At 42.8% G+C, this 22,699-nt stretch overlaps 1 protein-coding gene across 1 annotated transcript in view; it reads right to left on the bottom strand.

The window, feature by feature from the left end:
• The window catches only part of OGFOD1 (2-oxoglutarate and iron dependent oxygenase domain containing 1), a 213,997-nt gene that overhangs the window by 154,928 nt on the left and 36,370 nt on the right, over positions 1-22,699 (bottom strand). The window contains exons 4-5 of the mRNA XM_085638720.1: positions 19,906-20,006; positions 1,768-1,884 (exon numbers count right to left, since the gene is read on the bottom strand). Coding sequence (XP_085494846.1) covers positions 1,768-1,884; positions 19,906-20,006 — 218 coding nt within the window. The remainder of the gene's footprint in view (positions 1-1,767; positions 1,885-19,905; positions 20,007-22,699) is intronic.

Here is a 22,699-nt window from a genome sequence, read left to right on the forward strand (position 1 = left end):
AAAATCGAAACAATCTGGTATTAGTGGATATCAACTCAAAGCTCTCTGACAACCACAGGTTAATAGGTAGCAAAGCTGGCATTAGGTGCCTGGCCATTATAGACTGCAAATAAGGGCAGGGTGTTCTGTGAAGGAGGTCCCCTTGTAAGCAGAAAGGTACAGGCCAGTCTTTAAACTAAGGCTGTAGGTCGCCTTTGAGTCCAAAATGAGCCGTTAAGGAATTCTAAATTGTCCAACCAGGGACCTGCAAAGATCTTCTGCAAATTCATTTGAGTATGTGCCTGGACGGACAAGGAGTGATTTCTGGGAGACTGAACTCTGGCAGGGTTGTAGAGCTGATGGCTATGGGAGCAGTCAAAGAGTTCTATAACCAACGAATGCTACCACAGTATTTGAGGGAAATAAAAAAAAAGTGCGTCATCATCGACAGCCATGACCAAATGCATGTGAAGAAATAATCTACTCTTAAAATAAGCATTGGCAAAGCAAGTAGGTCTCACAGAGCGGGAATGCCATGGGAAGGAGTACCCAGGTAAAAGAGCAAGAAAGCAAATGCACTTGCATAGAGTGCTGAATAAAAAAGTAGTCCCCTGAATGCAAACAGTGGAAGGATAATAGCTATCCAATCAAAAGGGTGGTAAAGAAGCTAGGTTTCAGGGGAGGGACAACACACGAGCAGCGGGAGCAATCAAACAAATAGCAAGCTACATTGACATGAAAGCCAACCAATGATTACCAATGGGCTGAGCCAAAGCCCACTATAAGTATTGGTATTATACACAATAGGTCTTTCGACAAATGATAGCTAACAAGTGGTCTGTAGGCAAGACGAAAAAGAGACAAACCCTCACTCACACAGGGTGGCATGCTTCATCATTAGACTGTTCCCCACCAAGACAGTCCTTCTGTCTGAGGCAGGGTCACCTCGAGCTTAGGCATAGGTAATTAGAGGGGGAATAAACAAAACATCGGCACTTATTTTTTTATGTTCTTGATACTGCCCACAAGGTTCTCTAACAAAATAGAGTTTGGAGTTAATCAACTCTTAGAACTTTTTGTGGTAGGTCATTTTTTATTGTACACTAGAATTCTAACAAGGGTTCAAGGTAAATCTCATCTGTAATGTGAGATATGACATAAAAGATAACAAAAAATTAAAGCACAAAAAATTAAAGAAAAGATTTTTGAGAAAAAAAAAGAAAGGCAGGAAGAAAGAAGAAAAGAAAAAACAGAAGAATATTTTCAACAAATCATATCCCCACAGAGATGGTAATTATTTAGAAAATGTATTAGTATAATGTTAATAATAAAAAACAGTAAAATACAGATGGTGCTCAACACGTTACACAAACAACCATAAGAACAATATACTGTGTATACATACAAAGTGGCTGAGGAAAAAATACATATATATGTGGTTTAGACAAAAAAAATCCAACACAAAACACAAATGTGTCCTCTTTAGTTAGGGCCACATGTGGACGTTGACGGCGGTTCGACCATACTAGTATTCGATGATCATCATCAGGACAGGCATTAATGAATACTGGAGCGTCCAATGTGAAGTTCTGAAGTTAGGGATAGTTGGCCAGGTTTCATTCTTCCATTGTTCCGTCCCCCATCCTTGGGGAGGGGCACCACTCCGTTTTGAGTTGGACCTACTCATCAAGTCCAACGCTAAGTGCGTATGAACCCCTATATAAAATATATGTCGTCAAACAGATAATACCATTCAGTCTGCATGCATTTTGCAAAAACATTTCCTACCATCTGTACTGTACAGGTCCAAGGTGCCACCGTCAGCCTCTTCCCACGGAGGAACCAGATATAGAATGAAGGCTATACGTCTTCCCTCAAGTTCATCGTCATGACACAGAAGTGTGTCTGCAATGGCACAAATAGTAGTCTTAGTTACAGAGTCCAACAAATACCTTAATTCTCAACAAAATGACACTTCACTAGAATGTTTTGGTGGCTCACTGTCCTCGAACATTGTTCTTCTGCTCAATATACAAAACTAGCATTAGAACATTAAGTGCTCACTATACCTGAACTCGCATTACATCTCACAAGAGATTCAGGGGCAACCATAGGAGTTTCTTCACAAAACGGTTTATAAATGCATCCACTGGATTCCTGCTTAAATGCAGAGAAAATCAATACCAAAATACAAACCGGTAATTTTGTTAAAGGAAGGCTAAAAATGTAGACTGAGTGGAAATAACTAGGACTGCACGATGCAAATGACATGGCCCAATGAAATGGAATGAACAGACGAGAACTGGTTGTTTCCTCTTGGAAGATACGAGTCATCACGGAGGTGATTAAGGAATGCTAATGGAGTTTTTCACTAAGAGGAATGATAAGTTGTAATTTCTTGGCCATCAATACACAAGAAGGAGGATTTGGAAAGTATGGGAGATATTTCAATTGAGATCAGAAACGGGGAATTAGCAAAGAAATTCTGAAATTATAAGCAAAAACACGGATTTCTCTATTTAGCGTTGTGAACCAGATTTTGATCTTGCTTGTCATGTTCACGAGAGTCAAACTGATCATATCTGTTCCCACCCACGTCTGCAAGACGCAATAGTTGCCTACTCAATGAGAATCCAACACATCCTTAATGCAGTCATTAAAGTACTGTTTTGATCTTTTGTCCCAGTCTCCATTTCACTTAAGACACAATTCCAATCTTTGCATTTTGAAACAAGCAATTGTGCTGCAGCATGTACCAATCCTAGCATTATTTTGCTTGCCCAGATTCCAAACAAGGAAAGAGTGGAAAACCTATGGGTAACATATAGTGCCTGTTGAACTCAGTGCCTACCCACCTAGGACAAAGATCAGCCACTAGATACGAACAAAGACTACTTTAAATACACTATGTAGGTAATTTAGGATGTTATCAGTCCCTAAAAGGGGACACTATGAGAGCGACTAAAAATGAAAGTTGCAGTTGTTAGTAGGCATGTGCGTAATTAAAATTAAGAAGGCTGGGCTGGTTATGGGTACGGGCTGGTGCAAGATTTACACCATCTCCCCCGGATTTCCAAGGACCAGGGAGAGGTCACTGGACACTGCAGGAACCCAAACGCTTTCCAAGGCACAGGCCCCTCTCTTGCGGCAAACCCATTCCAGGGCGTCCTGCCCTTCCCAAAGAAGAGGGAACTCTCCCCGGGGCTTCTCTGGGATAGTTTGAGGCATTCCCAGGCCCGCGTGACTCGGTGCAGGGCCATTTGCCACGTGGCGGGTTAGGGGGGGGAAGGGAGCTCAAGTAACTATAACTCATGCACTAAGGTAAAATAACTCACACCATGGCCATGTACTGCTAATGACCCCACATATTACATCACTCAAGACATCTTCTATGACATCATTGATCAAATTACAGCAACATTTACAATGAAATTATTGATGAGAAAAGTGCATGAAGAGGGTGCGAGTTACAGGCACCTTAGGGCACAAGTCATAGCTACTTGAAATAACTATGGTGAATTTCAGGGGGTTTGTAGGTTTAAATCGTTATGTTGTTACTGAAATTTTCACCTAACTAACATTACTTTACTTTTAATTTTTTCATATATAGGTAGTTATAGTTAGGACCTATTATCCATACAAAAACATTTTTTTGATTTCCCAATATCTTTGGCGCCGCTTGACGAATCTTCGTGTATTTTCAAAACTAATGGTTCACTCAGCTCGTGTCTTGAAAGTTTCGGGGTGGTTCGTCAAGCGGGGGCCGAGAAACAGGGGCGGCCCCAAAACGCGTTTTCCACAGGTTAATTTACATAGGGATTTTGAAACCGGCTACAGCCCGAACTGCTGAACGGAATTACACCAAATTTGGCAAAAAGTTAAGTCTTGGTCCAGAAAGCGTGCTTTTTTTAGGTCTCGCCTGGTGTTAGCAGCGCGCATGTGCTGCTCTCGCCATGTGAGGGCTTCTTGGAATCGCTAAGATTCCAGAAGTCGTGTCGCTGCTCCGCCTACAATTTTGATTTGTGCGCGTTGTTTTGCGTCATGGATGATGCAAAACACAGTGTAATAATTACACCGGAGGCAATCATTACACTGAGGGTTGCCACCTTGTCCGCTTTTGGCCCCGCCCACCGGGATTCGATCTTTTACTTGCGGCTCTTAATTAGCCGCTAAGCACTTTTTTTCGTATTACCGAGTTTGCCTTCAACAATGGCTGACGCGCTTTTCATTTCTCTGTTCTCGGCTTGTTTTTTTTTGCTGGCATTGTGCGTCTATTTTTTTGAAGCAGTACGGCACACACTTCAGCAATGACGGCCTGATTGGGAGAACTCTTTGTTTAAATGCACTGCTTGTTTTTTTTCCCCTGGCATTGCGAGTCCATTATTTTTAAAAGCAGCACGGCACGCGCTTTAGCAATGATGGCCGTCGGAGACGCGCTGCTGGCTGTCGGGATTAACCCCCCGTGTGGTTGCAGCGTGCTGTTTCTAGTGGAGAAAGAGTGTGAGGGGAAAGAGATCCTCATCCCTTACTCATCATCTAATAAGCATGAAGCTTTCAAGTAATGGTTCTTGCCCAGAGACAGGGGGAGATACCCCTTTCCCCCTAAAATGAAACTGGTTTTGAAAAGGTGTGTCCGGGCTAGAGTTGTAGTTTCAGTTTTTGGGAATAAATTCCAATTGCGACATGCAGATCCGGGTGAGATAAGTATTTTTTATTCTTTTTTGGGTAGCTGCAAGAAAAAGGATGGCACAGCCAACACGTGTTTCGCCCCCTAATCGGCCATCAGGCCTGGGGCTTCCTCAGGGCGGGTTGTTAGGTAATTCAGTATTTAGTGACAAGGGTTTGATAACCCGAAGATTTCTAAAAGTGGAGAAAACACAAGGGGAAGGAAGTGGAAGAGGAAAATGTAAGAGGAAGGCATTGTTAAATGCTGGGTTACAGGGAGGGGGAGCGTGGGAAGGAGTCCCTTACCTTAAGTCTCGGCTAATGCCAGGTATTGCAGTTTCCAAGGTCGTGATGATAATAACAACGCGTGGTTGCGAGCAAGTTATAAAGGAGTCATATGAGCACTTCCGGTTCAAAACCCGGAAGTGAACGGGTGCTTTTTGCTGGGAGCCATTTTAGGTTGGGGGTAAATCGAGATTGGTGAAGTTAGACGGTGACGATCATCAGTATTGATATGAACCGAGTGAGGTGCAAGGGGATGGTAGAAGGGTTTTAGAGATCAATAATAGGAGAGAGTGAGCGAAATTGTCGGACATTTAAATTACCTAAAGCAATACATTTGAACATTAGTATAACAACTTATTAACAATACCTAAATACATACATTCACGTTTTGTGGACGCAAGCATGTGTCCAAAATATGCTAATAGGTATCCGTGTGTATTAATGTAAAGATAACGATCAGTTGTTTTTTGTAGGAACTGAGTAAAGATGAAAAATTTGGCGGGGAGGAGTGGAAAGCCAAAATCAAGATTGAGTAAATGTATCAGGTAAAAAAATCACCTGAACATGAGTTGCTGCATAATTTAGAATGCAATTAAGAATGGCACACATATCTCCAGGCTCGAAGAAGCTGTGCCAATAAACTCGGCGTAGAGCAGAGTTGTGTTGGGTCACACTACGGTGCAAAATTGGAGTTTGTAATTAATAATAACATACATATCTCTAGGCCTACAAGAAGCTAAATCAATAAAACTGGGCAAAGAGCTGAATCGTGTTAGGTCACACTGAGGCGCCCTTAAAGCACAAAGGGTACTATCACATATCGATGAACAAGGTCGTGTTGAGTCACACTGGGGCGACCTTGTAGCACCAAAAATTGTTATCACATATTTCTACATGTTTTTATATCAACTGAAAAAACGGCAAAAAATCAGGAGGGTATGCTGTAAGTTCTTTGATGGTATTTGGGGGAACTAATTAGGGGTTATTGTAAACAACAGAAAGGTTGACAAAGGTGGAAATCCCGTAACACTCCATATTGACGACTACATCCAAGAGGCCAATAGACAACTTGCCGACACAACCTGCTATGAACTCCTTACAACAGACCCCACAAAAGAGATACTCAAGTCAATTACAACTATGCTTAACAATTGGTACACCTCTGGACTTATTACACAATCCGAAAAACTCTTTCTGTACATTGCACACCCTACGATGCCCACTCTATATCTTCTCCCAAAGATCCACAAAGGAACTTACCCTCCACCGGGTAGACCCATCATAGCAGGCATCAACTCACCATGCTCCAGACTTGGGGAATATGTTGACAGGAAATTACAAAGTCTTATGAAGGAGATTCCATCCTTTATCCAAGACACTAAGGACATTCTTGACAAACTACAAAACATAACCTGGGAACCAGACTTCATACTGGTCTGTATAGACATTGTCAGTCTCTATACATCTATCAAACATCAAGACGGACTCAGTGCAGTGCAACAATCTTTATGGACACAACCGGCAAACCTACTAGAAAGCAACAAAATGACTTTGGAAATGCTTGACTTCTGCCTAAAAAACAATGTCTTCAGTTTCAATGGAAAGATATACCGACAGACACGCGGTACGGCTATGGGAGCCAAATTTGCGCCGCCGTACGCCTGCATCCTGATGAGCCATGTGGAAAAATTCTGGCTATGGGACCCTGAGTTCGCGGAATATACCGCCCATATTGTTATGTGGCGACGCTATATAGATGACATCCTCTGTATCTGGCAAGGAGATGAGACATTGCTCAAAAGATTTCTGAAGCAATTAGACCAAAACCCATGGGGAATTAAAACAACCCATACCTTCTCCAAGGAAGAGATTAACTTTTTGGATGTAACTCTCTATGCAAAAGACAACACTCTGCAAAGCAAACTCTATCGAAAAGAGACAGCTGCCAATTCCATCTTACGAGCCGATAGCTTCCACCCACGACACAACATAAGAAACATCCCTAAGGGGGAACTGTTAAGAACACGTAGAAATTGCAGTGAAGATGAGGTCTTCAAAACAAAAGGAGAAGAATTGGTATCTAGACTTACACAACGTGGATATGAACAATCAATTCTCAAAAACACAATGAATACAGTGGCCAAAATTGATAGAAAACAGATGTTCAGACAAAACAAAGGAGAAGTACAGAAGCACGATTCTGCTATACGCTTTATAACGGACTACAACAATGGCCACCACCAAATCAGACAAAGCCTCAAGAGACACTGGCATCTGCTTCAACAAACACCAAACCTTAATCAAGACCTTAAAACATATCCAGAGATAACATTCAGACGCGCCCCTAATCTGAAAGACCTCCTGTGCAAATCAGAATTTGTGGACAAAAGGAACTTGGTCAGCACCTTCCTGGACAGACCCCCAGGATTCCACATCTGTAGAAATTGCAATATTTGCAAGCTTAGCAACAACAAAACAACAAAAGTCCAACTAACTGAAGGAAGAGAATTTTCCATAAAAGAATGGATTGATTGTAACAGCAAATTCTGTGTCTATGTGATTATCTGTCCCTGCAATCTTCCATACATCGGAAGTACAATTAGACCACTACGGACCAGGATTCAGGAACATTACCGAAACATTCACAAACATCATTCAGGCCATCCACTTACTGAACACTTTGAAGACCATCATCCTCACAAAAAAGACTTTCGCTTCTATGGTTTGGAGATTGTACACCAAGCCAAAAGAGGGGGGGACCGCGAACTTAAACTCCGAAGACGCGAAAGTGAACTTATAATGAACTATAAAACCACCAACCTGGGGCTCAACAAGGATGCGGAAATGCATGTATGGTTGGGAGAGGATTGATGCCCCAACATACTCTTACAACCGCACCACCTACTACCCAAGACTTAACACAACCTTTCTGTTGTTTACAATAACCCCTAATTAGTTCCCCCAAATACCATCAAAGAACTTACAGCATACCCTCCTGATTTTTTGCCGTTTTTTCAGTTGATATAAAAACATGTAGAAATATGTGATAACAATTTTTGGTGCTACAAGGTCGCCCCAGTGTGACTCAACACGACCTTGTTCATCGATATGTGATAGTACCCTTTGTGCTTTAAGGGCGCCTCAGTGTGACCTAACACGATTCAGCTCTTTGCCCAGTTTTATTGATTTAGCTTCTTGTAGGCCTAGAGATATGTATGTTATTATTAATTACAAACTCCAATTTTGCACCGTAGTGTGACCCAACACAACTCTGCTCTACGCCGAGTTTATTGGCACAGCTTCTTCGAGCCTGGAGATATGTGTGCCATTCTTAATTGCATTCTAAATTATGCAGCAACTCATGTTCAGGTGATTTTTTTACCTGATACATTTACTCAATCTTGATTTTGGCTTTCCACTCCTCCCCGCCAAATTTTTCATCTTTACTCAGTTCCTACAAAAAACAACTGATCGTTATCTTTACATTAATACACACGGATACCTATTAGCATATTTTGGACACATGCTTGCGTCCACAAAACGTGAATGTATGTATTTAGGTATTGTTAATAAGTTGTTATACTAATGTTCAAATGTATTGCTTTAGGTAATTTAAATGTCCGACAATTTCGCTCACTCTCTCCTATTATTGATCTCTAAAACCCTTCTACCATCCCCTTGCACCTCACTCGGTTCATATCAATACTGATGATCGTCACCGTCTAACTTCACCAATCTCGATTTACCCCCAACCTAAAATGGCTCCCAGCAAAAAGCACCCGTTCACTTCCGGGTTTTGAACCGGAAGTGCTCATATGACTCCTTTATAACTTGCTCGCAACCACGCGTTGTTATTATCATCACGACCTTGGAAACTGCAATACCTGGCATTAGCCGAGACTTAAGGTAAGGGACTCCTTCCCACGCTCCCCCTCCCTGTAACCCAGCATTTAACAATGCCTTCCTCTTACATTTTCCTCTTCCACTTCCTTCCCCTTGTGTTTTCTCCACTTTTAGAAATCTTCGGGTTATCAAACCCTTGTCACTAAATACTGAATTACCTAACAACCCGCCCTGAGGAAGCCCCAGGCCTGATGGCCGATTAGGGGGCGAAACACGTGTTGGCTGTGCCATCCTTTTTCTTGCAGCTACCCAAAAAAGAATAAAAAATACTTATCTCACCCGGATCTGCATGTCGCAATTGGAATTTATTCCCAAAAACTGAAACTACAACTCTAGCCCGGACACACCTTTTCAAAACCTGTTTCTAGTGGAGACCCTGCAACAACTAAAAGGGGGTGAGTGTCTTATCTCTGGGTGGGGTAAGCAGCAGGAGCCACAACGTGCAGCAACTTTAATACATGGATGCATTGTGCGTCTGTGTGCACTGCGGTTGTGGTGTAGATGTAGACAAGCACTGATTATGCAGAAGTGAAGGGGATTAGCACCAGTCTTTCGCAGTTATAAAAGGGCCATCCCTTCCCCCACCTCTTTTACTGTTGGTTTTGCTGCTAGACAACTGAAAAGCCGGGTTACGTACCGCACTGCTTGTGTGTGAGCCTGACCAAGTACAACAGGCTGGCGTTGTGCGCCCATTTTTAGGTGCCGCCTGAGCCAGCGCATGCGCTGCGAAACATTTAGTAAGTGGCTTTTAAAAGTGCTGCCACACGCTTTCGCCACCAACGCCGCCACCGGCGCCGCCACCACCACCACCCTCGCACCTCACGTCCGCACGCGCAGCCAATGCTTGTTTTTAGTGCAGCACCGAGGAAATTGTACAAGATTTTGGGAAATGCAAAATGAGGGATCTCCTTATGGGCAATGGCAGCAATCGCTACAGCAGTTTTGTCTGATGAAAGGGTTATATACCTTCCTGGCCCTCTCCCCTCCCCCTATAGCTAATATTTTCTTCTTGCTAGAACCTATAACGGTTGACGCTCGGAGACCCTGCCCTGCTTGTAGCGTACAGGAGCTTCTCGCCCCAGAGGGAAGAGGGTCCGGTGCTGCCCCATACCCTCACCCACCACACATGCGTGATCGTGGGAAACATCCCCGTATCTGCTTTCAGCTGACGCCCGTTCGCTAATCGACATTAATAAAGAGTCTGTTAAAAACTGGACCTTCACTTCAGGTGCTTCCTCTGTTATCCTCTCGGGGCTGGGTCAGAGTACCTTTCCCCGCTAAAGTCTATGTGACAGTACTTTTAAAGCCCCTTCACTTTGGGACGGACGTTATACCCGGTCTCCTCATTCACAAGTCTGGGGGTGGAGAGAGGGCGCCTCCCAGGCAGCACGCAGTGGTCAGCTTTGCTGGAGCACGCACGGTTGCTGCCGTATCTCACGGCGCGAAGGACTGCGCCCCAAATTTCATTTCATTTCATAGTGCCGTTCATAGAAAAGTGACTTTCCTCCAGACCGACCTTTGTTTTTAACCAGATACAAATTAGTCGTCAGATCACAAATCACCGCAACTGTGTTTTTGCATCTGCTATATTCTTACCAAAAGCTTTCAAATATTAGCAAGATACCGTTACGTGGGTTATTTACTATTTTTGCTATCAATGTCGAAGTAAAATCGACACAAATGTTCTAACTCCTTTCAAATGAGGAAAGGAGGTTTGGCATATTAATGTATATTTATTTTGTACAAATCTGATCTGTCTCGTCTACCTTTATGGTTGATTGCCACACATGCGGAGCGCGCGACACGCGATGGCATCCCAGCCATCTGCATCTCATTACTGCAAAGCCTCGCACCACAGGCGAATCTTCGCTCCCGGATGGCTACATTTGTCGTAATAGCTTAAGATATGGCATCTGACCTCCTTAGGATGCGCTGTCTTTTCTTTAATGCTGATTTTGCTCCCGTATGCCCCTATACCCTTGTATTCTCGACAGCTTTCGAAGTGCACTAAAGTCAGTAAATTATAACCATCATTATATTTTTTTGTTGTAGTTGTTTCTCGAAATCAATATAAGATATTATTTCGGCAGACAATGATTATGCTTTAGTTATATTGATATTGCAAGGAGGATGGCATATATTTTCATAAAGCATTTTTACAAAGGATACCTCATTGTCTTATAATAGCATGGAGAGTGGGTGCAGTGGTGAATTGAATATATTTTGCCTGTTTCTTCCCCTATAATCAGTTTGCCTTTCTTCTTTTTTTAACTATGTACATTAGCTCGGAAGGGTTACAACTGGTCTTCTTAAATGAGAACATCTTCAATAATCTAGTTACTAATGGAGATAGATTTGTTAATTCCCTACTGGCCCCTCTAAAAACCTGCTTATAGCCTTTTGGGCGTTTAAGGTTCTTAAGGAAACATTCTTTTTAGGAACTCTAGGTTTTCCAAGGTACCCCACTCCTCATCCCAAATACTGGCATCCTTTGATAGCTGCAAAGGGCAGGGAATCTGAAATGGATCTCCTGTTTCTAGATTTGGCTTGTGTAGCCACCAACTTAGATTTTGTATTATCACAGGGGACACTGAGACCTGGACTTCGTGGCCAACCGAGGCTGGATCCTGATGGCGTAAATTATGGTTTAATAATGGTTTCAGGTGGAATCGTGCTGTGGAGCTGTTATAACTGACATCAACCCTTGAATTTTTAACCAAAATCTTGGTGGTGCGGATTGCAGCGACAAAAACGTTTGCAGGTTTTACTGGATGGTGTTAATTCTCTGTTGTGGAAGGAATAAGTAACCCTTTCTTGAGTTGAAAACTGCCCCTATTTATTGTCTCTCCTGGGCTGGTTCCATGTTTGATTTCCAGATATTCAGCTTGAAGCCCATCTGGAGAAGAAGACTGGTTGTTGCAGCCACTGTTTCATGCAATATAAAGACGCACTGTTAACTAAATAATCCAGCTACTGTAATATTGAAAACTCTCTAAGCTGCCACTACACCACCATTGGAGCCAATACCTTGAGAAAAGTATTTTGTGATGTTGAGAGGCCGAATGGTGATGCTTGAAAATGATAGTACCTCTCCTCTCCCGAGGGCACCAGAAACTGCTGGCTTTCAGGATGGATTGAGACGTGGAAGTAGGTGTATTCCAGATCGAATGTTGTCAGGAAGTCGCCTTTCTTGATTAATGAATTGCAATGTGGAGTGAAATCATTCAAAAAAAGTCCGAACTTGACAAACTTGTCCAGAGATTTCAAGTTCAACACAGGCCTGAAATAACCATCTGTTTTTAGCACCAAGAAGAGGGTCAAGTATAAGCCTTCTTTTTTTTTTTGCTGAGGTGGACCAAAGATTTCCAATTTTCAAGTTAAGAGGGTTCTGAGTCCTGCCACCACTGCTCCAGCCAAAGCTGCGGATGCCCCTTAAGTTTTCAAATGTTACATCTGACAAGACTATAAAAAGGACTTCCATTTGTTGCAGAATTGCGGTCATGTCACCATTGTCCTACATGCAATCATACAATTTCTCAAAGTCCTTTAATAAAACTTGAGTGGCGTAAGCTGCATGTATGCTAGCCCTCATAACAAAGTTAGATGATGCATAAGGGGCAAATCAATCTTTTTGTCAACCGTGTTTGATAACGCAGAATCTTCTGAAGATAATGAATAGATGCATTGATGGCAACATTGAATTCACCTTTGAGATTTGGGAAAATTTCTCCTCAAATTGTTCAATTACGTACATCTTGTTCAAGAACAGTAGGACATTCTGTCTATCAACATCTTTCCATTCCTTAAAGATAATCTCTCTAATGACATCATAGAGAGGAAGGTTATCTCGCGGGCGAGAAAGGGGGGGGGAACTTTCCGTGTACAACTGTTCAGGCTGCCACTGTTCTGAGTTTTTTTTTTCCGTTTGATCAGTTTGTGATTCATTGGTTCTCCATGTCTAAGTTGCTTGGATGGCTCACACTGGCTTGTATGGCTAAGTGGCTGATGTGTGGTGGCTGCTGCCCCCCTTTTAAGAGACACCACTGGAACTGATGAGACACAGGCATCCAACCCCCGGGCAGGTTGCGACTGGTACATTTCTTAACTGTGGGGATGTCTGGCTGGCTAGGCCAGACACGGATCGGCGACCCGCATATGTTTATATACTTCCATGTGTAATGTATCCTGCTGAACCACGTATGCTTTCTTTGTTATACCTTGAAAAAAAAGTAATAAAAACAGATTAAAAAAATAGAGAGGAAGGTTATCCACCACAGACCCAATGTACTGGGTGTGAAACCTTTCATCACCCTGGACTTTAGATTAAAACCCTAACACATCTCTTATATTAGCTAGTCCTGGAAAACTTAGCCATGAAAATATCTCCTTTTTGGCAAACTATTCTTCATAAGGGACACCCCAAGCCCATCCGTAGTGTCATTTTCTCTTGCCGAGGGGCTCCAGGCTTCGTTAGACAGGCCTTATTATTAGCAACGCCAATAACTCAAACATTCATTAATGCTAGACCTTTTCAAGCACTGGCAAAGTCAATAGGTTTCGCATTTGGGACCTATTAGACTTACCAATGGTTTTTAGCCATGCGTGCAGCATCTATGAAACTGTGCAGCATGGCTAAAGAAGAATTACAATAAAAAGCCTATGACGTGGCCACTAGCGTCATTTCGTAGGCATGCACACCGTGATGCAGGCAATTTTTTTCTTTTTATTTATAGATCTGATTGGTAACTAAAAATAAACCAGCATTGGCATAGCCAATAGGTCTTGCCTTTGGGACCTTATAAATGTTTAGCCATGCAACAGTTTATGTTGTTGCACCAAGGAAATTGTGCTGCATAACTAAATACTTATAAGGTCCCTAAAGCGAGACCTATTGGCTATGCCAATGCTTGTTTGTAAAACAGCACGGCACGCGCTTCAGCAATGATGGCTTGATTGGGAGAACTCTTTGTGTAAATGCACTGCTTGTGTTTTTTTTTGGGGGGGGGAGGCTGGCACTGTGCGTCCATTTTGTTTAAAAGCATCACGGCACGCGCTTCAGCAATAACGGCCTGCTGGCATTAATCGATTTATTGGCTAAATAATGTTTTTTTTAAATATGCCTTCTATGCAACTCGCCACTTCTATGTGGTCTTGTAACATTAAGGGTCACAAGTTCCTCCAACCAGTTAACTTTCAGGGCTTTAATTGGAAGAAACCCAAGGCGGACCCGAGCGAACTCAAAAACTTCCGGCCCATCTCCCTGCTTCCGTTCCCAGCTAAGGTCATCGAGAAGATAGTTAACATCCAGCTCACCCGCTACCTCGAAGACAACAGCATCCTGGACCCCTCCCAGTCAGGATTCCGCAGCAACCACAGCACCGAGACCGCCCTCATCGCCGCCACAGATGACATCAGGATCCTACAGGACAATGGCGAGACGGCGGCCCTCATCCTTCTGGACCTCTCCGCCGCCTTCAACACCGTCTGCCACCGCACACTACTCCATGACGCAGGGATCCGAGACAAGGCCCTGGACTGGACCTCCTCCTTCCTCTCCGGCAGAACCCAGAGAGTCCGCCTCTCCCCGTTCCGTTCCGATGCCTCCGAGATCATCTACGGCGTCCCGCAGGGATCCTCCCTCAGCCCGACGCTGTTCAACGTCTACATGGCGCCTCTCGCACGCATCACCCGACATCACGACCTCAACATAATCTCCTACGCCGACGACACGCTACTGATCCTCTCCCTCACCGCCAAATCCAACCTCCACCAGGGAATGAAGGCCGTCGCCGACTGGATGGAGGATAGCCACCTTAAGCTGAACACAGACCAGACGGAGATCCTCATCCTCGGGCCCAACCCCTCAGCATGGGACGACTCCTGGAGGCCCGCGTCGCTGGGGACTCCCCCCGTACCCACCAACCATGCACGCAACCTGGGAGTCATCCTCGACTCGAAACTCACCATGACCAAACAAGTCAACGTTGTCTCCTCCACCTGCTTCAACACCCTCCGTATGCTCCGCAAGATCTAGAGATGGATCCCGACAGACACAAGGAAAACAGTCACCCAGGCCCTAGTCAGCAGCAGACTCGACTACGGAAACGCCCTCTACGCCGGAGCCCCGACCAAGCTCATCAACAGACTGCAAAGAATCCAGTATGCCTCTGCACGCCTGATCCTCGACGTCCCGCGCCGCGACCACATCACCCCCCCCATCTGAGGAACCTGCACTGGCTCCATGTCGACAAAAGAATCTCCTTCAAGCTCCTGATCCACTCACACAAGGCACTCCACAAGACCGGCCCAGCCTATCTCAACAGTCGACTCTCCTTCTACGTACCCAACAGGAAACTCCGTTCCGCAGACCTCTCCCTGGCTACCGTCCCACGCATCCGTAGAACCACAGCCGGAGGCAAATCCTTCTCCCACCGCGCCGCCAAGACCGGGAACACCCTCCCCCTCATCCTACGACAAACCAAAGACCTTCTAACCTTCAGGAGACAACTCAAGACCTGGCTGTTCGACCAGCAGCAACAGCACCCCCCCTCTCCCTACCCTCAGCGCCTTGAAACCCTTGCGGGTATGTAGTGCGCTTTACAAATTATTTGATTGATTGATTGATTTATTGATTGGTCCGGGTCCCAGCACTGGCAGTTCTTTAAAACAGGTGCCAAAACGGGTCACTATCGGGTTCTCTATTTTTACCCTCGGGTGAAAAAAAACTACTTGACTCTACAGTTGTAAAACCCATCACTGCTTTTAATGTAACTTCAAATAGACTAGTTTTTCAGTTTTATGTAGCGCAAACTTGGAGTGATGTACATGAGCACCAGGTTATATTCATTTTTGCATCACAGAATATTGAGCCAACGTCAGGCTCAAACCTGCTTGATCAGTTTGAAAGTCAGCAGTTCTAGCCTTAGCCACAACACCGGCGAAAAGAACTGAAGCATTTTCAGTGTTATACACAATGCAGTCATAGTTGTTGCTTATTTATCTTAGGCAACAACCATTGACAAAGCCAATAGTCCTGGCTTGGTTAATTTTATCACCATCATGTTAGACCTCTGCTATTTCTTAATTTATCATATGCTTTTATTGTATTATTCCTTTGTGAATGCGTAATTTTAATGTACTGTAGCTATTTATTTTCCGGTGTTTGCACCATTAGTGTGCCACATGTATATTCACTCAGTTCTTTGTACTGTCTGATGTCCACTGCGAAGAGTCTCTCCTATGTATTTTCTGGATCATGTGGCCTCCCCTTTGTCTTCGCTGTACAATCTGGCTTCCGAGATTTCTCACTAATCGATGACATACTGCAGGGACTATTTAATTTCCATTCAGTTACAGATAATTGTACTTGCAGAAGAGGTCTTCAGCACTACGAATTTAGTGCTGGTTGTGCTGTGCTTTCTTGGCCCCTTGAGCACGGTGGTGGCAACTTTCATAGCCTTATTTGGCTCCTGTTTACTCACCACATGGGCCTCGTGCCGTCCCACCTACCCCCTATTAACCACATGTGCAGTCTATTGCCCCCTTCACAGCAGACAAAAACACATGCTCATCTATCTATGTGCATCAGCAAGGCTTCCGCAAGATGTGGGACATTTTAACATCAGGCAAACATCATTCTATTCATGCCCATCCTGGGTCTTCTTTCTCCTGATCTCCGTTTAGTGTTCACCTACATCGCCATGTAGGTGGTCAGTTGCTTTGGCCTCTCGACGTCCTCCTCTGTTCGATGTTCTATTGCTTCTGCCTGTTGTTGCTAACTCAGAACAAGCTTCTTATTGCATTCCCACATCGTGTAAGTACCTGCACTCAGACCAAATATGAACAAAAATGCACTCCACTGCCAGGACTTTTTTTGTACGATGTGGGAGCCGCGTTTCCAGAGTGGTGTAAAAAGGGGCGTGGCCTTGGACCACCTCTGCAATCCAGCTCTGTGGCGCTTACTGGAGGTACCTGGAGGGCTAGTTGGCCCCCAGGGACTCTCAGGATTCAAGGGGACTCAGTCCCCCAATTCAGAACGCGCCAGGAGGTGTGTCTGCAGAGTGGTGGAGAAAGGGGGCGTGGCATGGTATGAGAAGTTAGCAATCCTGCTGTGTGGGACTTACTGGAGGTAATAGGAGGGGTAGTTGGCCCCCAAGGTTGATGTTGAGGGCTAACTACCCCTCCCGTTACCTCCAGTAAATCCCACACAGTAGGATTACTAAGAGGTGTTCAGAGGCCACGCTCACCTTTCTCCACCACGCTGCAAACGCGACTGCTATGTTATAGTTAGAAATTAGCAACTAAAAAACCTTAGATATTCACTGAAAAAACCATAGGTTTCAGGGACCTTATAGTTAAAAATTAGCATTTACAAAACCTTAGAAATTCACAGAAAAAAAACATAGGTTTCAGGGACGTTCTAGTTAGTTGGACATTTCACTCATATAACACCAAAGAAATTCGGCTGTTGATAGTTAGTAGAGCTAACTATAACTCGCGCCCCTGCAATGCACTGCTGATGACGTCACATATTTCATCACTCATGACATGTTCAGTGACATCACTGATGACATCATTGATGATCTCAAATGACATCATCCACGTGATCATCTGATGCACCTCCTCACACCCCAATAAAACTTTTCATACACCCACTCTAAAATACAGACTACCAATATCGAAACCATAGACAGACCAGTTAGTACATACCTGCTCAGTGATTCATACGTCTACACACACATCTACCCACTAACCCATACAGTCACTCATGCACACAGTCATTCATCAATACAGCCACGGATATATCCACTCATACACCCATATAGACACTCACACACAGCCACTCACCCAAAGACTTACTCAAAAACCAAGTCAGTCACCCAAAGAATTAATAAAATTACACTGCCATTTACTCACCTATACAGTTATACACACACACCACGTCACTAATTCATACAGAAACGTACTGTCTTCAACAATTACTGACATAAGCACACACTTATCCATTAGCCACTGTCACAATCACTCACTGTCACATATACTCACTTATATACTCCAACACTCACAAATACTGCCTTTCACATATGTAGTTACTTACACATATACCACTAAGACATTGATTCACTCACCAACACAGCTATAGGTACACTCACTCACCCATACACTCCCTAACACACGCACTCATAAACGCATATACCCAGTGAATCACCCACTCACACATCCATGCAGGGAGTCACACACACACCCCCACCCACACAGACACTCTGGCACCCATACAGGTTCTCAGACAACCAATCATTCTTCAATATACCTTGCAATAAAGAGATATACCATTCTTTAACTATTTAGAAACGCTCAGTCACTGGATGATGTCATCTAAGATGTCATGAGTGATGTCACTGAGGAGGTCATGAGTGCTGTAGTATGTGACGTCATCAGCAGTGCATTGTGGGGGCGAGAGTTATAGTTAGCTCTACTAACTATAACGGACACATTTCTCTGGTTTTATACGAGTGAAATGTCCAACTAAATACAACGTCCCTGAAACCTATGGTTTTTTCAGTGAATATATATAAGAACTTTTGGTGCAAATATGAGGCGGCTTCATGTGGTAACCCAATGCAAGTTCAACTGACTGACTGACACAGGCACAGACAGACACACACACACACCATTGATTTTTTTCAGTTCAAGTGTGATATATATCGCACTTGAAGGTGCAATGGGTTACTCCAAGGCTAAACTACTTCAGTCAATGAGGCTTCTTCTTACGGACATTAAAAATGTCCAACACTTAAAATTACATTTGTTATATGCAAAAATCTATCTAATGTTCAAGAACGCAGTGGCACTAGGTTGAACGAAAACCCTCAAACCGTGGAACATAATTATGGACCCACTAACTAAGACGGACTGATCTGCAGGCACTCTTAAAAGAACAATATATCAAAGGTCAACACATGAAGCCACGCCATATTTGCACCAAAGGTTCTCTTATTCTCTTGTCTAGGGTGAAGGGGGTGAATCCTTCCGGTACATGACCTACTTATTGCACAATACAAGTGCCCTGAATTTGAGAAGACACAATAGGTTGTTCCGTAACAATCAAATGTGTTTTTTTAAATTTTGGATCATAACCAGTTTGGTATTCAGCAGGAAAATCATTGCAACGGTATATACAAAACCTAATCAGAGACTGCTTTATTTGGGAGATGTTTCTGAGAAAGTGGGTAATTCTTTCTATATGCTACTTGAGAGGAACATGTGTACTCCAAGTTTTATGGCTGCTATAAACTTAAATATATTCTTTGCAAAAACAAAAAAAGAAGTGTTGAGAGTTACTTGAAATGAATTTTGTTGAAGTCTATTTTAAAAATGTAAGGCTATATGCAAAGTCGACCATGGAAAAACTCATAAGAATATTAATGTACTTTTATAAATGTATTCTTTTTAAGATATTGCAAATATGAATGAACCCGAGCAATATGTTTGTACTAAACAACAAATAATTCTCTAGTACTGTGGATTGTGCATACAGTTATTAAGAAGGTGTTTGATCGATTACTTGAAAAATTAAACTTAATTATGTAAAATTACTTAATGCGTGATATTAGAAAAAGGCCATCACTCATATTTCTCAATGTAAATATCCTTCTCTTTGGAGAAAAAAAAATCAAATAAAATGAATCTCTCTTCTAAATACATCTGAACATATCTACAGGGGTACTTGCAAGTTAGTTAGCATTGTCTAGGAGTCACAAGGCAAAATATGTTTAAAAACAGCAGAAACAGTCAAGGTTGCAGTCTATATTACCATGAGATTAGTTATTAAGATCATAATGTTCTGAACACCATAAATGTTTAACTTACCAATCATCTCTGGGTAGCATGAGAATACATGATCAAACAGCTTGCAAGGAATACAAAATACACGAAAAATGTACAATACTGATCATGCTTTCCATTAAAAAATCTGGATTTTAAGGAGAGTACATGTATGTTCCCTCAAGTAGAAGGGGCAGCCAATCCAGACAATGTTCTATTTGTTCCATAAACACTAGTGTGTTTTGTTACCTGTGTATTTATACTGTGCACATGATAAGTCAACAGTTTGTTCCAGTTCAACTTTAGTAACATAGGACAGCCATGTTCGAAAATCTTCAAATAGCACCTTTCTAAAAAAAGAAAAAACACTCTAATCAGGAATATTCACAACAGTGATCCCTTAGTTCTTAAACTAAGAGTATATGCCTAAATTAGGACCACATCATTAAACTAAGATCACAATCTGACAACTGAAAGCTGGCGACTATCACAGGCTTCAAACCCACCTAAACATCTTAATAGCATATCAATTCCACAGACATATACTTTCTTTGAGAAGCAGCATAAATATATTTTTATCACTACTTTTCATCGCCTTCTTTAAACTCATTTTGAACACAGTTTCTTTACATTAGAAGAACATTCCAAGCTGACTTCCTAAGTGAGTCACAAAACCACACAGGCTACCATAGAAAATTGTTAACAGAATGGTTTCCCCAGGCCCACAATCTAGGTTTCATAGAGGGATGGGTCATGGAGGCTGAATGCCAGTGGAATGCTAGTGGGCTAAAAATGTCTCTTGAGGCAAGATCAATGAATTAAGAGTCCTGGCCAGCTTAGGAATGCTGACAATTGAAGCAACAAGATTACGCCACAACCTGATGGAAAAATGGGTCACATCGGTGAAAGGTTCGAGAATCCAGGTATTCAAGAATTTAATCAAACTATGCTTATCGATGTTAAGTAACAAAAAGTTCTAGTTTTAAGCATTACGAGGAACCCCACATTTGGCATGAGGAAGGTTCTCAGGAGAAAACAGATTTTAATTAGCTTACTAGGCTGCTAGTTGCATTAAGATGTGATGACAATAAAAGGCTACAAAAGTCACTAAACAAAAGAGATTGCTTTGAGAACAGGCTACAGAGTGTAGTTGCAGATGAAAGTATTTTTTCCATTTCCAGCTGGGGCTGTATGGATTCTATTCCTTCGAATAGCGTACCAAGCAGCTATCATCCAAGGGAGCAAGCAACCAGTCAATGTTTGGCAGATTGACTGCCCACTTGACCCCCGACCTAGATTTTTATAGAGAAATGTGAATAATGTTGCACTAAGTACAGCAAGAGTAGGACTGAGCACAGGAAGCACATGTTAGATGGAGCACTAAAGATGTGGCTCTCTGTAACTACAGCTTAAAGGTGCTTAAGTTGGTGAGTACAACTTCCTTTAAGTGCTGCTGGGCATGGAGGTATTAAACTGGGCAAGAGCGGGGGAGACTGCACTGCGCCTTGAATATTATAGAGGACGCTGAAAGAAACCATGGGCAAACCTCTGGCAAGGAGTAATGGCCAGGTTTGAAACTGCTTGATCCGGGATGTCCTGAGCACGCAGGAATTTGGGGAGGGAAGCGATGGCAGGGAAGGGGCAAGAGCACCAGAACAGGAATAGCAAGAGGATGGGACGGACAATAGTGCCCCCTTCCCCTCCCACACTCAATGACGTAGCTGGGGGCAGTGGAGGGGAGCAAGTTGTGGCTGTCGACTACCACCATCCCCCTGCCTCTGAGAACAAGCCATCCGTCAGACGCCAAACCACTCCCCCCCCCCCAAACCCAGAACAAGTCGTCCGTCAACCCCTCCTGCTCTTACCTGCACCAGACAACAAACTTAGGGTCCGCCCCACGTGGCAGTAGATCTAGTTACGCCACTGCCCTCTCACCTCATTTATTGAAGCATCACATCAATGCCAATACACCACGAGAGATCCACAGGAACCCACAAGATTAGAGGGCATTATAGGGTTGGGAAAGGTTAAAATTACGTTGTTTCAATGCTTAATCGTGGACAAATTACAGGTTTAATAATATGTGATGCATATGTAAAATGACAAAGTATCACATCTTGACATTCAATGCTATACAAGTTGTACTGTAGAAAAAAAACTCAAAAACAGATTACAAGAAGGAAAGCAAAAAGTGCTGCTGCAGGGCACCTCCGTTTACCTTCTGAAACAACAACTGGAGAAGCTGATTTTGCTCAACTATCCCTTGATAAAAATTTGCCCCAAGGTCCTGTAATGTGTTCTTGTAGTAAGTAAATATTCTTCATTGTTCAGTTAAAATCGTTCGAATGAAATCAAACCTACACATCCAAACACTCATTTGGCAGAGGTCCTTAAATTACAGAAACTAAAAACACTGTAAAAACCACAAGAGTCAGCACATAAAAGTATGTATAAAACATTACCTTTACCTTGTGACATCAAACACACACTGTTAAAATTTAGATTAAAAAAACAAATTGAATGCTATATCCATGAATTAGACTATTCTCACTCTAAATCTTCTGTACCATTCACAGTGTACCTTAATCCTAAAATGGCCGAATGGCAGCACTGAAAAGCCTTTGCCATTTGTGGCATTCTAATATAAGGCTTAAAAAAATACAAATACTATGCAAAAAGGACACCGAGTAATTACTGCTTAAGCAACATTGGTTGTGAGGAGCCTTAAAGTCTTGCTAAGCTGCTTTAAATTCATCAAGGAGTAGTAAGTAATTTACACTAACAGTGTTTGTGCAGGAGCCAAAAAATACACCTTTGCCCGTTTCTTTTAGTAAAAGTCAGAAAGCTCTGGTGAAAAAAGGAAGACCAGCTAATGCTTCGTTCAGAAAAAAACGTGTGAATTATTGGGAACTACTGACCCTTTAAAGAGGTTGCCATATTAATGATTTTAAAGTATTTACATTTGCCAATCTAAATTTTAAACACACTAAAATAAAACATCAATGTCTAAGTCTGTCTCATCACATTAAGTTCCAGCCTCATC

This window comes from Triturus cristatus, chromosome 12, assembly GCF_964204655.1.
Source record: "Triturus cristatus chromosome 12, aTriCri1.1, whole genome shotgun sequence".
NCBI classification, from domain to species: Eukaryota; Metazoa; Chordata; class Amphibia; order Caudata; family Salamandridae; genus Triturus; species Triturus cristatus.